The 15,186-nt window shown below is 37.0% G+C and overlaps 1 protein-coding gene across 1 annotated transcript; it reads right to left on the reverse strand.

Moving 5' to 3' along the window:
• Positions 1-6,134: 6,134 nt before the first annotated feature.
• On the reverse strand, positions 6,135-14,031 carry LOC149484327 (ionotropic receptor 75a-like). The gene is made up of 14 exons (XM_089700859.1): positions 13,867-14,031; positions 13,351-13,489; positions 12,826-12,921; positions 12,679-12,758; positions 10,105-10,232; positions 9,403-9,460; positions 9,177-9,292; positions 8,612-8,820; positions 8,169-8,216; positions 7,796-7,980; positions 7,414-7,552; positions 6,998-7,160; positions 6,529-6,717; positions 6,135-6,210 (listed from the first exon to the last, which is right to left on the reverse strand). The coding sequence occupies exons 1-14, from the start codon at positions 14,029-14,031 to the stop codon at positions 6,135-6,137; spliced, it is 1,791 nt and encodes a 596-aa protein (XP_089556985.1).
• Between the last annotated feature and the right edge of the window lie 1,155 nt (positions 14,032-15,186).

A 15,186-nucleotide genomic window follows, 5' to 3' on the forward strand; every position in this document is an offset into this window, starting at 1 on the left:
AATATCATTAGTCATTTTATTCAGCCTCTAGTAGTATCCAATATCCTTATATTATTTTAATTTTCTCATATGTATTTTTCGTCTTAAGTTAATCTCTAAAATATTAATAGCTTTATTACATTTGAATAATCATAAATGTGCAAATTATGCACTTAATGTGTGATGTGCACATGCAGATGTGCACAAAATCTGTTTGGAAAGATGAGGCCGGTTGAATTTGATATTTTTGCTTTCATGGCATTCAAAATTTAGAATTGATACAATTAAGGTTTACAAGAGCTTATTATACGAGTAGAATTTAAGCATGGTTTGAGACGTGAAATTCAAATACTCAATTCAGAAAAAAACTGTTAAAAAGCCAATTAAATGGGAAGCAAGCATCATTTATCCGAAAGATACAAACAAAAGGACAAAAGGTTGATAGTTAAAGGCTTACCCTATCACTACATAAGTTCTAAACTACGTATTACACGCGTTAGAAGTGCAACAGCATCTCAAATTAGCATACAAATGGAAAGACGAGCCATTCTATATTACTTACGAGTTACGAGCGACATCGCGGTACGTCTCTGTCATGAGACATTTTACTTTTGACTACGTGTTTTTCATGTGTGAACGTTTATTGTAGGACTAGATTTTCGCCCGCGGCTGCGCCCGTGTTTTTAAAGAAAAACCCACACAGTTCTCGTTCCTGTGGGAGTCCTGGGATATAAAGTAGCCTATGTCTTATTCTGGGTCTTCAGCTACTTAGATACCAAATTTTATTGTAATCGTTTCTGTAGTATTTGCGTGAAAGAGTAACATACATCCATCCATCCTCACAAACTTATGCATTTATAATATTAAGTATGTTATTCGTGTAGTTTTGTGAATGCAGGAGACAATGCTGTGGTAGTTAGAATTCTGCAATATGAATATTGTTAGGAAGTTATAGATAAAAAATACAGTATCACACATGTCAAATGACTACTTTGTTCACATAGCACGCGGGTAAAGCTTGGAACTACTTATAAATAAATAGTGTAATAAAGAATTCTCACAAACACTTTCACAGATAAAATCTTTAAGTGTAATAATTCCACACCAACTGATTTCTTTCACACCCAAATCACTTCTACCAGCCAACCTTCAATAAAAATTCAAAACAATCCACTCCATAACGTATTCAATCATTATCCATTCAAGTCAATGCATCTTAAAGTTTCCAATTACCCCGGGAGAACCTTTTAAGACGTCCGGGGAAGACAGACGCAGTGCATCCCGGTATTCAATGAGGGCTGGCTAAACAAGAATTGATAGCATCATTTATAACGAGAGATTTAGATAGCCGCCGACGCCTCCATTATTCACAGCTTCAACTCACACTGCTGTAATTTCGCGAACATGCTCAACATTTTAACGGTAATAATTATCTGTTTGAAATTTTAATTTTCTGTCGATTGTTTTATGCGCATAGTCTTTGTACAAGGTAAATGACTTTTATTGAGATTTTACATTAATTTTTGCGTTTGTGAGATTGTCTCGGAATGAGCAGAAACGTGAATTAGGTCTGGAAATGAAAAACTTTTACCTGATTTTTAACTCTTATATATTGTGTTCCCTAAAAAAGAAACCGTGGAAATCTTCATTTTGCTGCAATTAGTTCATAAATAAGGGTTAAAACTAATAATAAAAATCAATACTTACGTTTTTTTTTTTTTTTTTTTTTATATAAGAGGAGGCAACAGAGCAGACGCGTCACCTGATGTTAAGTGCACTGCGTCGCCCATAGGCACCAGCAATGCCGGGGACATTGTTAGTGCGTTGCCGGCCTTTAAGGTAGGAGTACGCTCTTTTCTTGAAGGTCCCCAAGTCGTAACCGTTTGGAAACACCGCATGAGGAAGTTCGTTCCATAAACTCGTTGTGCGCGGAAAGAAGCTTCTTTTGAAGCGCGCAGTTGTCGATCGCCAGGAGTCAAGGTGGTGTGGGTGGTATTTGAGTTTGTGGCGAGCAGTACGGTGATGGAACTCAGCGGCAGGTATTGTTCCAAACAGCTCCTCAGAGCACTCCCCATTGTAGATGCGATAGAAAACACACAGTGAAGCGACGTCTCTTCGCAGCGCCAAAGTATCAAGCCGATCGGTAAGACTTGGCTCGTTAACGAGTCGTACTGCTCTCCTTTGAATACGGTCAAATGGAAGGAGGTGTTGTTGAGGTGCCCCGGCCCAGATGTGGGAGCAGTATTCCATGTGCGGCCTAACTTGCGCCTTATAAAGCATAAGGCGGTGGTGCGACGTGAAATACTGCCCCGCTCGACAGAGCACACCAAGTTTCTGTGAAGCCAATTTGGCCTTTCCTTCCAAATGACAGGAGAACTGTACGCTACTCGAGATTTCGAGACCAAGAATACCGATGCTAGCTGTGGCAGAGAGAGGAATACCCTGAAAACGAGGAGTTACGACAAAGGGAAGCTTTTTTGCGGTGAACGCGCAGACCTGTGTCTTCTTGGGGTTGAATTGGACTAAGTTACGTCGGCCCCAGTTAGATACCTCTTCTAAGGAGGTTTCTATTGAAGACACGAGGTTGTTCCGGCACTCAATGACGCGGTCCTGAGAAATATTGCTGTGGCCGGTGTATATTGTATCACCAGTACTGTCGTCTGCATAGCAATGAATGCTGCCGTCTAGCAGCATATCATTGATATGCAGAAGAAACAGAGTGGGAGACAGAACGCAGCCTTGTGGGACACCAGCATTCACAGGCTTAGGATCGGAGCATGAACCGTCGACTACGACACTCATGCTACGCTCTGTGAGAAAACTGGCAACCCACTGGCAAAATTTCTCAGGAAGCCCATAGGAAGGAAGCTTCGCAAGAAGCGCTTTGTGCCATACCCGATCGAAAGCTTTCGCTATGTCCAAGCTGACGGCTAAGCCTTCCCCCTTGCTCTCAATCGCTGACGCCCAGCGGTGAGTCAAATATACAAGAAGATCGCCAGCTGACCGGCCACGACGGAAACCGTACTGTCGGTCACTAATCAGCTGGCGCTCTTCCAGATATTTGAGCACCTGGCGATTGATAATGGTTTCCATTATCTTGGAGAGCAAGGAAGTGATGGCTATGGGTCGATAGTTGGACGGATCCGAGCGATCGCCTTTTTTCGGGATGGGATGTACTAAAGCTGTCTTCCATGTGTTCGGGACGACGCCTGTGGAATAGGAGTGCTGGAAAAGTCGCGTAAGAACCGGCGCCAACTCAGGTGCACACATCTTCAACACAACAGGAGGAATACCGTCGGGACCACTCGACTTGTGGATGTCTAGAGCGAAAAGTGCTTTACGCACAGCGCTCTGGGTGAAACGGATGTCCGGCATAGAGCCCTCAAACCGTGGGATGGTAGGTGGTGATTTTCCCATGTCATCCAAAGTCGAGTTAGCGGCGAAAAGGGAGCTAAGAAGATCAGCTTTCTCTTTCGCCGTGTGGGCCAACAAGTCATTCTCCATGCGTAGAGATGGCAATGACGGCCGACAAAAGTTTCCTTGCACAGCTTTGGCGAGTGCCCAAAAGGCTCGTGTTCCCGAAGGAAGTCGGGCGAGTTTCTCGCCAAGCTTTGCAATATGCTCAGACTTAGCTCTTGCAATAGCTCTTTTGAAGGACCTAGAGGCCGAGTTTAGTTCTCTCTTAAGAGTACGGGCGTCTGGATCACTAGACACAAGCGCATTGGCCCAGGCTTGGTAACAATCCTGTTTTCGGCGTGATGCCGTTTTACAAGAGTGACCAAACCAGGGCTGGGACTTGCCACCGATGGGAACAACGGAGTTTGGAATAAACAATTCCATTCCCTGAAGTATCACATCAGCAACAGAGTCAGCACAGATGCTAGGATCTTCTGCCGAGAAACAAACACGGCCCCAGGGATAAGATGAAAAGAAGGTGCGCATCTCGTCCCAGTCTGCTGACTTGTAGTGCCAAACGCGACGGCGGCCACTATTCAGTAGCCGTGAAAGGCGCAAGATTGGCACTTCACTCCGTACGAGGCAGTGGTCAGAGGAGCCTAAAGGGGCATCAACATTGACCTGATAGCCATCCGGATGGGAAGTCAGCAGAAGGTCCAACAGGGAAGGCATATGGTCCTCAACATCGGGAATTCGCGTGGGCGATGCTACCAGTTGGGTAAGACCATAGGCAAGAGCAAGGTCGTAAACAGATTTCCCTGCGTGGTCTGTTGTGCGAGACTTGAGCCATTCTACATGGTGCGCATTGAAGTCACCAAGGACCACGATTTCCGCTGAAGGAATCTGATTGAGCATATTGTCAGCCGTCAATTGTATGTGATCGATGAGTCGGTCGGTTTCGTCGTTACCGCTATGGGATCTGTATAGGCACGCATAGACGCGAGGGTGGTCTTCGCAGTCCACACGTAACCAAAGGATGGATAGATCCCTACCTTCAAGACAAGCGAGGCGTCGAAAGCAGATATCATTCCGAATGAAGGCGCAGACACCAGCGCGAGGAATAAAATTGTGCTCCAGGGTAAATCCTGGGTAATTCAGATAAGATGTGTCGGAGGGGGAAGATATCTGCGTTTCGGTTAAGAAGAGCAAGGCCGGCTTCGCCGTCTCAAGGTGGTAATGGACGGCATTGATGTTCGAGTGTAAGCCCCTAATGTTGCAGAAATTCACGCAGTGCGTGGAAGGGGATGTGCTGAGCTTTTTGCTCTTGTTGCCTCGGGTTTGAGAAACGAGCGGGATTTTGCCCTCCCCAGAATACGCAGGGCAGCCTGAACAAAGATGCTCAGGGAGGGATTCTCCAGCACCGACAGTGTTGGTACCCTCCTGGGGTAATAGTTCTTTAAATTCCGCTGCCATAGTTTTAAAGGGGAAGGGGGGGGGGGGGATTGGGCATCCGGTGTGACCCACTCACCTATGCGAAACGCTAAGAAAGCTTTACGCCGGTTTCCCGTGGGTTAGTGGTACCGCCCCGGACGGACTACAGCCCAGTTCATGCTGCGTACGATTTTCGAGAGAATATCTTACGCAGCTGTAGTCCTACCACTCTAAAATGTCGCCAGACGACGTGTTACGTATGTTATACTTAACATACAAAAATGCTAAGGTAATAGAATCTGTAGTACTTAAAATAAATTTAAACATTGTATTTATTTCTGTATTTTCGTAAATTGATGTTAAATAATTTACTTCCTTTTAATTAGAGCCAAGTTATTTTTATGAAACGCTCTCTCGCCGGAAGATGTATAGCAAATTTTTAACGAAAATACAACCAACTTCCGTTCACTTAAGGCAAAGAATACATTTCTATTTTTAACATTTGAATTTCAATAAATTATTATATAAAAATTCAAGCTTAAAATACTTTTTTATCAGCAACAACATTAAATGCCAGACGATGCTTGGCTGGATTTTTCAAAAAACTCTTTTGATGACTCTCTCTGTTGTTTGAATCGTTTCTGAATATGAAACTTACAAATATGTACATGGTACAACCCTATTGCGATAAAAAGTACCCTGATATTTCAAATAGACAAATAGCCTGAAAATAGCAACAAATTTCTTTTTTTTTTTAATTTTACTCATATTTATTAAAATTACTAAGAACTGTGCAAACACAATAAGTATAAAATAATTTGGAAAATCCAAAAGTGCACGCCTCATAATTTTTTTTAATAAATAATTATTAATTATTATTTTTGTTTATTTAATAACAATTAAACCACATCGAATCAGACCCTGAAAAATGAAAGGGTTCTATTCCTGAGCATACTCAAGCGTAAGAGAAAAAAAAAGACTCGATTAGTAAAGTATTTCGGTCGCTATCGTGTTAACAAGAAAAAGGATCCGCACATACAGACACACGGACGTCCAAGACAGAACTTTTTTAAACTGTTTTTTAACTAGTTTAAATAACAAAAATGACATCAAAAATATCATGAACGTTAAAAATAGTGTTTTTTCTTAATATGTGTGTGTATGTATTATCTTACAAGTGCAATGTATGATACATAAAGACATTTTAAGTTTGAAAAATCAGATGTTTTGCGCGAAGTGACAGTAGTACCCACCTCAACGCTTCGCTTATGAGGCGTGCAATATATCTATAACATCTACTGCGTGTTGTCCATCACTCTTTATTGTTTTTAGGGCCTCGTAAAATATTTCCCGTTGGTCTCTCGTGCATTACGAGAACGACCCTTTATGGGCTTTTTATTCCACCTGCAAATTATTGATGGACAAATCAATTTAGCCTAGCTTTTAGTGAAATAAAATATAAACACAGAGGCAATAAAACCTGTGGAATTAATTGAATTAAATATTCCGTAGAATAGTTTAGAATGTGAAAGCAATTCATCTCGCAAATAGCATTCATTAAATTATTATTTTTTAAATGCCATAAAATGAAATCCATGCAGAAATACACCAAAAAAGGACAAAAAAAATGCAAACAAATCGAACATAATATGTCAATTTACTAGTTCGAATATTTTTATAGCTGTAAATTTTTAATCCAAAATATGTTAAAAAGTCACTTACCGAAACCAAACAATTTCTCCAAACATTATAATAAGTGACAGAATAGCTGACACTACAAGCAGTCCAAAGGCTGGTGCAGCTTGCCCTAAAGCCAGCGCTCGAGGGGTACTACCCGAACAAGCTGCGATGAACCCGGCTATCCGCGCCTGTATAGCTGTTATGTGACCCCTCTCTTTTAGTCGCATTAAACTGGAATCAAAGTGCGGTTAGACACATACTTGTAATAAAATAATTAGTAGGTTAGATTCGTATCACATATCTGATTCGTATAACAAAAAATAAATAAATAAAATGCAACTAATGATAGCGCTCGAAAAGATTTTATGTAATATAAAAGTTATAGTACCTACCTACAGGTAAGGTATACCTATAAACATATGAGGAAATACATAAACTTATATTATGTGTTAGCCAAATATGTATAGCGTTAAAATGTTTATGAATTGCCACCTGTACAATATAGATTTACCTCCAATTAAAGAATTGCTTATAAGGGCTCCGTTTCTGCGTCATAACGTACGTAGGGGATGGTTTGATCATTGGTAAGGAGCCGAGTCTGCAGAGCTCTGCGTCGTCGAACGTTCGAGAAATGGACTGGTATGCTGTGTACGGCTCCGTGTGGTATGCGTAATCTAGAAACATACTCAAAATGTTATGTCTTTGAATAAGTTTCTAATTTTCATAATAACTTCGTTGTTACTAGGTACATCTTCCTATAATAGTGTCTATTGTATGACATAAATTATTACCTACATATTCTAACATTAATTTAAATAATCTTCAGTTTAGAAATTACAAAACCGTCAAATAATTCATAACTTTTATTAATGAGCATATAATATGTTTCATCAAATATAACGTGATATAAATTGATTATATAGGTACCTCCACTTTTTATCAATTCGATGCCATATTCAACAGGCTGATAGATATCTTTATAACGTTTTGCATGAGTTACTTTTTTCTGTCTCAGCACATCTTCTTTTGGATTTTTATAACCACTGTAATAAAAGAAACCGGCGTCCTGAAAAACAATACTTAATCTATTAAACTTCTGCAGTTTCCCATGTATGTGCATATCTATCCATTTTTTCTTCAGTATCATTGTTAATATTATTCAATACATAAGGTATTAAAAAAGATACATTATTTGTTTAAAACTAAACTGTAGCTGATTTCGTATTATAAATCGAAGGTATCTATCTTATAAAATACAAAGTAAAAACTGATTACTATGCTAAAATATCAATTTTTCACGCATTCTTACCTCAAACCAACCTCTAGTATATCCAATATCTTCAAAGACAAGTTCAAAGTCACTGTTAATAAGTCCATCTATATCTTGAAGGGTTGGAGGGGCAGCGCTCAGGAGCCAGGATACTACGCTACTCGTGTAGTAGTTGTATAGAAGCATGCTCGTCATTCCTATTACTAGCATGGTGAGGCGACCACCTACAATTGGTCATTTATTTAATTTACTGAGTCAGATAATTATTAAGCTTATTTGTAAATTACAGGACAGTTATAATCAATTAGATGATAGATTAGGTGTTATAGTGTTAGTTAATTATATAGTCAATATAGTGAGTTATTAATTCGCAAAACACACACATACAAGGTAATAAATAAATCAGGTTCACCTTGGCTTGAAAGCTGTTCATCTATTATTTGAGGCCCCTCTTCATACGCTGTAATAAATATATAAGGAGTTATAGAATCTTATTATCGTAACTTGAAAACTCAAGCTGCAGTCTAACCGTCGCCAAACTGCAGTACCTATAAGTGACAAAGTATTTAATATAATTAATAAATGTTTGACTCTTTTTAACACGCTTATATTAGTTTCACCTGTAAGTTTGTATGTAAACGACTTCCATAAACTCAATATTGACCCACATCAAACTTACAGATTTAATTCAAAATTTATATACTTATGAAGGATCAGTGGCATTGCAATAATTTCATCAGTTAAAGTGTGTTTTTAAATTTTATACTATATTAATTAATTTAATTATGGTAATAATTGACAATACAATAATTTCATGATTTTAAGCGTGTTTTTTGCCATATTAATAATGATAACCTTGTTGGCAGACCGCTCCGTGCACGCTCAACACAGCATACACGGCGGGCTCAGGCCGCTTCTCCACGACCGCGGACACAGCAAGCACACACGCGCAGAATATACCCGCAGCTACAGCACACCACCACACGGCGGGGGATAGCGGGGTGAGGAAACGGTTCTCGTAGTTGCCTATACCTTTGTCTGGTATGAGGTAGAAGAAACGTGATCTGGGAAAATTATTATGTGGGCGTATCATAATTTTAAATGTAATATTTATTTTAAAACAGTCAAAATTTCAATTCATTAAATAAAATCAACTAAAATATTTCCCACTCATCACAAAAAATAAAAACGTAACTGAACCCGAATCAGATATCGTTACAAAAATTGTTTTTTTTTTACATTTGCACTATTTTACAAGAACGCCCGATATTCACAGTTTTTCCCAAAATTAAGGTATCATTCATCTTCAATTGAGAAGGAGACAACCTAACCTAACCTATACAGATAGAGTGCAAGTATAAAGCGTTCTAATGAACAAAATTTTCCAACTCAAACAATGTAACAAGTATTCAGAACTTACTCTATTTTCCCCACAGGTGGGTGACAAATATCGACCCAATTTAACCAATTTGAGAAGATTCTAGCAGAAGTACACGCTATGTCCTGTTCATGCCAGTAAAGAGTGTTCATCACTGCCTAGAAATTAAAAATGTTCTTTAAACGATAATGTCACTATTAAAAAATAAATACATGATGTTAGGTATAATGAAGCAATAAATTAAAATATTCCGTAGAAGTGTACTCACTAATGAGGCATTTTTGGTGACAGTACCAATCCATCGCCCAACTACTGTATAATTAAATCTGTAAAATAATTTGGAAAATCCAAAAGTGCACGCCTCATAATTTTTTTTTAATAATTATTTATTAATTATTATTTTTGTTTATTTAATAACAATTAAACCACATCGAATCAGACGCTGAAAAATGAAAGGGTTCTATTCCTGAGCATACTCAAGCGTAAGAGAAAAAAAAAGACTCGATTAGTAAAGTATTTTGGTCGCTATCGTGTTAACAAGAAAAAGGATCCGCACATACAGACACACGGACGTCCAAGACAGAACTTTTTTAAACTGTTTTTTAACTAGTTTAAATAACAAAAATGACATCAAAAATATCATGAACGTTAAAAATAGTGTTTTTTCTTAATATGTGTGTGTATGTATTATCTTACAAGTGCAATGTATGATACATAAAGACATTTTAAGTTTGAAAAATCAGATGTTTTGCGCGAAGCGACAGTAGTACCCACCTCAACGCTTCGCTTATGAGGCGTGCAATAACGTTTATGTTCAATGGAAAAGACAATATTATAGTCATTCAATATAAATATAAGGTATTTAAAGAAACAATCGGTGCTGAATACTATACTGAACAAATGCTTGATTAATATTTATTTAAATTTACATTTCACTAGACTAAAAATGTAACAAAAAACCGCAGTTCACCGCATGTTATGTATTTCTCGGATAGGCTGAAGGACCTGGGCAGCGGTTTTTGTAAACACCGATATTCCCTTTGTATAACTCAAGCTGGTTAGCATCTCGGGTTCGAAGGCTTTAGGCCGACCTAGGACCTGAAAGTGGATACATTTAATATTACGTTGTAATTCTAATTATGTAGCTTTGCCTTAATATTTAGATTTAGATTAAATAGGTACAAGTTCTGTGAAGACTGTATCACGAATTAATCTGCTTTTAAACAAAATAGTTTTTTTCCTCAACTCTACCCCATTTGGGTTTTTGAATTCACATAATCATGTACGTCTTTGATATAAATGTAGTAGTATGTTTAGTGTATATGTTACCGGAAATATATGTAATCCGTCATTGTATACAATTCCTAGGAAATGTATATAATTCCTAAAATCGCACGGAAATGTGTGAAATAAATTATTTCCTAGGATATGCATGCATTAAATAGTTTTTTAAACAATATTTTATACATTTCCTAAATGGTATCGGAATTGTATACAATTCCTTGATTTCATACATTTCCGGTAACATAATTATTATCCATACTAATATTATAAATGCGAAAGTAACTCTGTCTGTCTGTCTGTTACTCAATCACGCCTTAACTACTGAACCAATTTGCATAAAATTTGGTATAGAGATATTTTGATACCCGAGAGAGGACATAGGCCACTTTTTATTGCGAAATATTATGTACAATAATATTATGTAGTAGTTAATAATATCAAATCTTTTTTATTTCTTACTTTTCCGTTTTTGAAGTCGGTTGTTTTTAACGCAGTTATTTTTATTTAATACTTTTTAGTGTATTTTTCAACACGAATCAAACGAGCCCAAACTCGATAAAGTTGAGTCAATATATTACTGAGTTCCTATGGCCACCTTCAGATTCCATCATCAAATCAGCTTCTTGTCATGATAATGTTTCATCGCTATCAAATTTACATACGTATTCAAAATTTCAGCTCAATCGGTTACCGGGAAGTGAATCAAAGTTACTTGCTACATATCAACTTAGTCATCGAGTACAGACAAAAATGCTCATAAAATAAAAACTACTGGGCCTATCCGAAAAAAACCAACTCGACACCATCCCGCATCGAACAAAAAAAGAATCACGTAAATCGATTCAGAAACCTCGGAGTAATCGGTGTACATACATAAAAAAAATATACCGGCCGAATTGATAACCGCATAAAATCGCATGGAGAGCTTAATTTTCATTAAAAGCTCTTAAATTTTCACAAAAAAACTAATCGCACGGAGTTTTATTTTCACAAAAAGCTCTAATCGCATGGAGAGCTTAATTTTCACAAAAAGCTCTAATCGCACGGAGAGCTTAATTTTCACAAAAAGCTCTGTTCGCACGGAAAGCTAAATTTTCACAAAAAAGCTCTAATCGCACGGAGAGCTTAATTTTCACAAAAAACTCTAATCGCATGGAGAGCTTAATTTTCACAAAAAGCTCTTGTCGCACGGAAAGCTTAATTTTCACAAAAAGCTCTAATCGCACGGAGAGCTTAATTTTCACAAAAAGCTCTAATCGCTTGGAGAGCTTAATTTTCACAAAAAGCTCTATTCGCACGTAAAGCTAAATTTTCACAAAAAAGCTATTAATCGTACGGAGAGCTTAATTTTCACAAAAAGCTCTAATCGCACGGAGAGTTTAATTTTCACAAAAGCTCTAATCGCACGGAGAGCTTAAATTACACAAAAAGCTCTAATCGCATGGAGAGCTTAATTTTCACAAAAAGCTCTAATCGCACGGAGGCTTAATTTTCAAAAAAGCTATAATCGCACGGAGAGCTTAATTTTCATTAAAAGCTCTAATCGAACGGAAAGCTTAATTTTCACAAAAAGCTCTAATCACACGGAGAGCTTAATTTTCACAAAAATCTCTAATCGCACGCAGAGCTTAATTTTCATTAAAGGCTCTTATCGCACGGAGAGCTTAATTTTCACAAGAAGGTCTAATCACACGGAGAGCTTAATTTTCATAAAAAGCTCTAATCCCACGGAAAGCTTAATATTCACTCATAAAAATAACTGCGTTAAAAACAACCGACTTCAAAAACGGAAAAGTAAGAAATAATCAGAAGTAATAAATAAAAAAGATTTGACATTATTAATACATATTATTTATATGTGCTTTTTATTAAAAAGGTTTGATGTCGGTGCACGGGCTTAATACTAAGTGCTTAATGTTCGGCACCAACTTCAAACCTATTTAATAAATAGCACATCCATACTAATATTATAAATGCGAAAGTAACTCTGTCTGTCTGTCTGTTACTCAATCACGCCTTAACTACTGAACCAATTTGCATGAAATTTGGTATAGAGATATTTTGATACCCGAGAAAGGACATAGGCCACTTTTTATTGCGAAATATGTACCACGGCCAAAGCCGGGGCGGACCGCGCGTATAAAATAACCTTAAAATTACTATAACAAAAATAACAATAGCATAAGCCAGAAATCCAAATGAAGATTGGAGCAAAGCCATTCGGCACAAGTCTGTATAACTGTATAATATTGGGACCAACCACGGTGACGGCGCGCAGCGTCAAATTGTGGAAATCCCAGCGATCATAATATTTGAATGTGCTCGCCGAAACGTTCAAACCTGAAATTGGGAAACACGAATCAGAGAAAGTATAGGACTTTGAATATATTATCTATGAATTATTCACCGCTTTCCTCGCTCCAAGTTCCGAGGTATTTCCTTTCCAAATTGTTTCCTTGGATCTTGCCGAAGTTGAATATGTCCATTAGCTCGTAACGGTCCCCTATGAAATAAAATTGAACGACTATTACTATTACCAATTTTCATTGTAGTTTCATATACACGTTTGCATGATATTTTTCTTGGAATACTTCCTTTTAGTAATTGAATTACATTAATATTGGGCTTAGCTTAAGTTGTGGCAAGTGAGATATTCAAAGCGGGCCTTTATTTCATATGATTATCATATTAATCTCAGTACGTTGCACTTGTGAAGCTAAGGATGAGTCAAAGTGGATGAATCGCCATCAACAATCATAATATTTTGATACTTTCTTAGACTCATCATGAAAGGTATCTAATTATTAACCTTTTTCTCTTTAAATTTAAGCACATCACAATTACGACCGATTATTAAACATCTTTAACCAGACATTATTCTACATCATATGACCATTCCTCCTATATATTCCCATATAAAAATCACAAATACCCATATCAGTAGCAAGAACGACATCAGCATCGACACTAAGATTCATCCACCGCAGAACGTCATCTACCGTCGCATTACCATTGATATTATCGACAATGAGCCAAATATGCGACGCGTCGAACAGAGCGCCTCTCGACGCCTGTAATAGTGTAATTAATTTGTACATGTCGTTACGAATGGGAAACACTTGCAAAGTGGTTCTGATTTTGGTCAGAATTAACAACACATAATTTGTACTACTTTTAACTAATTGATTTATGTATCGGCCATTTTCATAAAAAATGCGTAGAGGTCATGTTAAATTAGTACCTTTACACATGTTTTAAATAGAATTGATATAACCCTGATGAACTGCAAGATTTTCGGTGTTAAAATTTCTTTTAATTGCGATAAAACATACCTACGTACGAAATTTCAGCATTACCTATGAAATACGTATCAAAGACGACGCTACTGTCTTATTTCTACCTCCAGTTATGGTTTGTAATAAAAATTAATGAAACTCATACTTTTTACCTGTTCAAGTACGTTAATTGTTTGATTGCATGACCCTTCTATGAACACGCCGATTTCCACCGTCCATTGGTTTAAGTAAACTTGCAAGTCATAATCGTCTGCATTGTGTACATTTTTCACAGATACCCGCATGTTGTTCTTTATAAATGAATTTGCTACCGACATTGTATCTAAAATATATTGAACATATTGTATAAAGCTCAGAGCAATAAACCGTATAAAGTGTATCAAGCATTTTTTACGAAATCTTTCGGTGATATTTAAAATAAGTGAGTAAATGTTTTTTTTAGTAAATTACTTGTAAATTATTAGTAAAGTTATTTCTATTAAGAATAAGTTTCTAGATTTGGCTAAAACTAAATAGATAACCTAGCTACTGCACACATAATACATCTAAACTTACTAGTAGGAGTTTCGCAAGACATATAACATATATGTTTGACCCCTCTGTACCCGAAATAATCCACCGCAAAGTGACCCTGCGCCGCGCAAACCCACATGAAGATAACTAGTATAATTTGTAACATCTCTGGACGAATAGTTTTAATCTTTAAGCTTTTATTCAACATGTAACATACAAGCGGAAATAATAAACACAAAACAATTACACAAAACAAAATTGGAAAAATGTTTATTATCTCTATACCATGCAGTCTTTTCTGGGTTGCCTGGTAGAGATCGCTGCCAGCGATAAGGCCGCCTTCTGTACATTGATAAATTTATTGTAAAGTTTATAAAATGTATCCTATATCAATATATATTGTACACTGTACAATAAATAATTTTTCATACATTCATTCATTCAGTTTATATTTTTACATGAAGAAAAAAATAAAAATATAGGTATCCCGCCTCGAACTGCTTTCCGAATCGGTGGTAAATGTTAAAATGTGTACCTATGACGTTTCAAAAGTGCTTCTAGAAGAAGTCTAATTGAATAAATAAATGTTTGAGTTTGAACCATTACTTTGCTTCACTGTGACTACTAGCAAAAAAATTTTTTTGCTTGCCTTGCTACAAAAGCGTAATAGTTTAAACGTTTCATAGTTACAAGGTCTTTGATACGATTCCCAGCGGAAGGCAATAAAAAGTCAAAACACTGAAGGCTGATCACCTACGTGCCTAGAAATATACCTACCGTGCAACCTATGCCCACTAGAGAATCAGAAAAATAGTCCTCGTAGTAAAAGGTTTTTATTCTCTTAATAATTTTTTATAAAACTATGCAGTTAAACTGATTAAATGTATTAGAAACACATATTCTTTGTTTTTATTGGTATAATAGCGAGCCTATCCTAAAACATTATGACATATTATATA

The sequence above is a fragment of the Colias philodice genome, chromosome 11 (assembly GCF_061535455.1).
Source record: "Colias philodice isolate Cphi_HAF_F1 chromosome 11, ilColPhil1 Martin Lab GWU primary, whole genome shotgun sequence".
NCBI classification, from domain to species: domain Eukaryota; kingdom Metazoa; phylum Arthropoda; class Insecta; order Lepidoptera; family Pieridae; genus Colias; species Colias philodice.

Excerpts from the sequence above, each read along its gene's own strand:
- LOC149484327 (XM_089700859.1), bottom strand. The coding sequence starts at position 14,031 with ATGTCGGTAGCAAATTCATTTATAAAGAACAACATGCGGGTATCTGTG. Across the intron at positions 9,293-9,402 it reads TCACCAAAAATGCCTCATTA|GCAGTGATGAACACTCTTTA; the intron begins GTGAGTACACTT and ends TTTAATTTCTAG. Across the intron at positions 7,981-8,168 it reads TGAACAGCTTTCAAGCCAAG|GTGGTCGCCTCACCATGCTA; the intron begins GTGAACCTGATT and ends GACCAATTGTAG.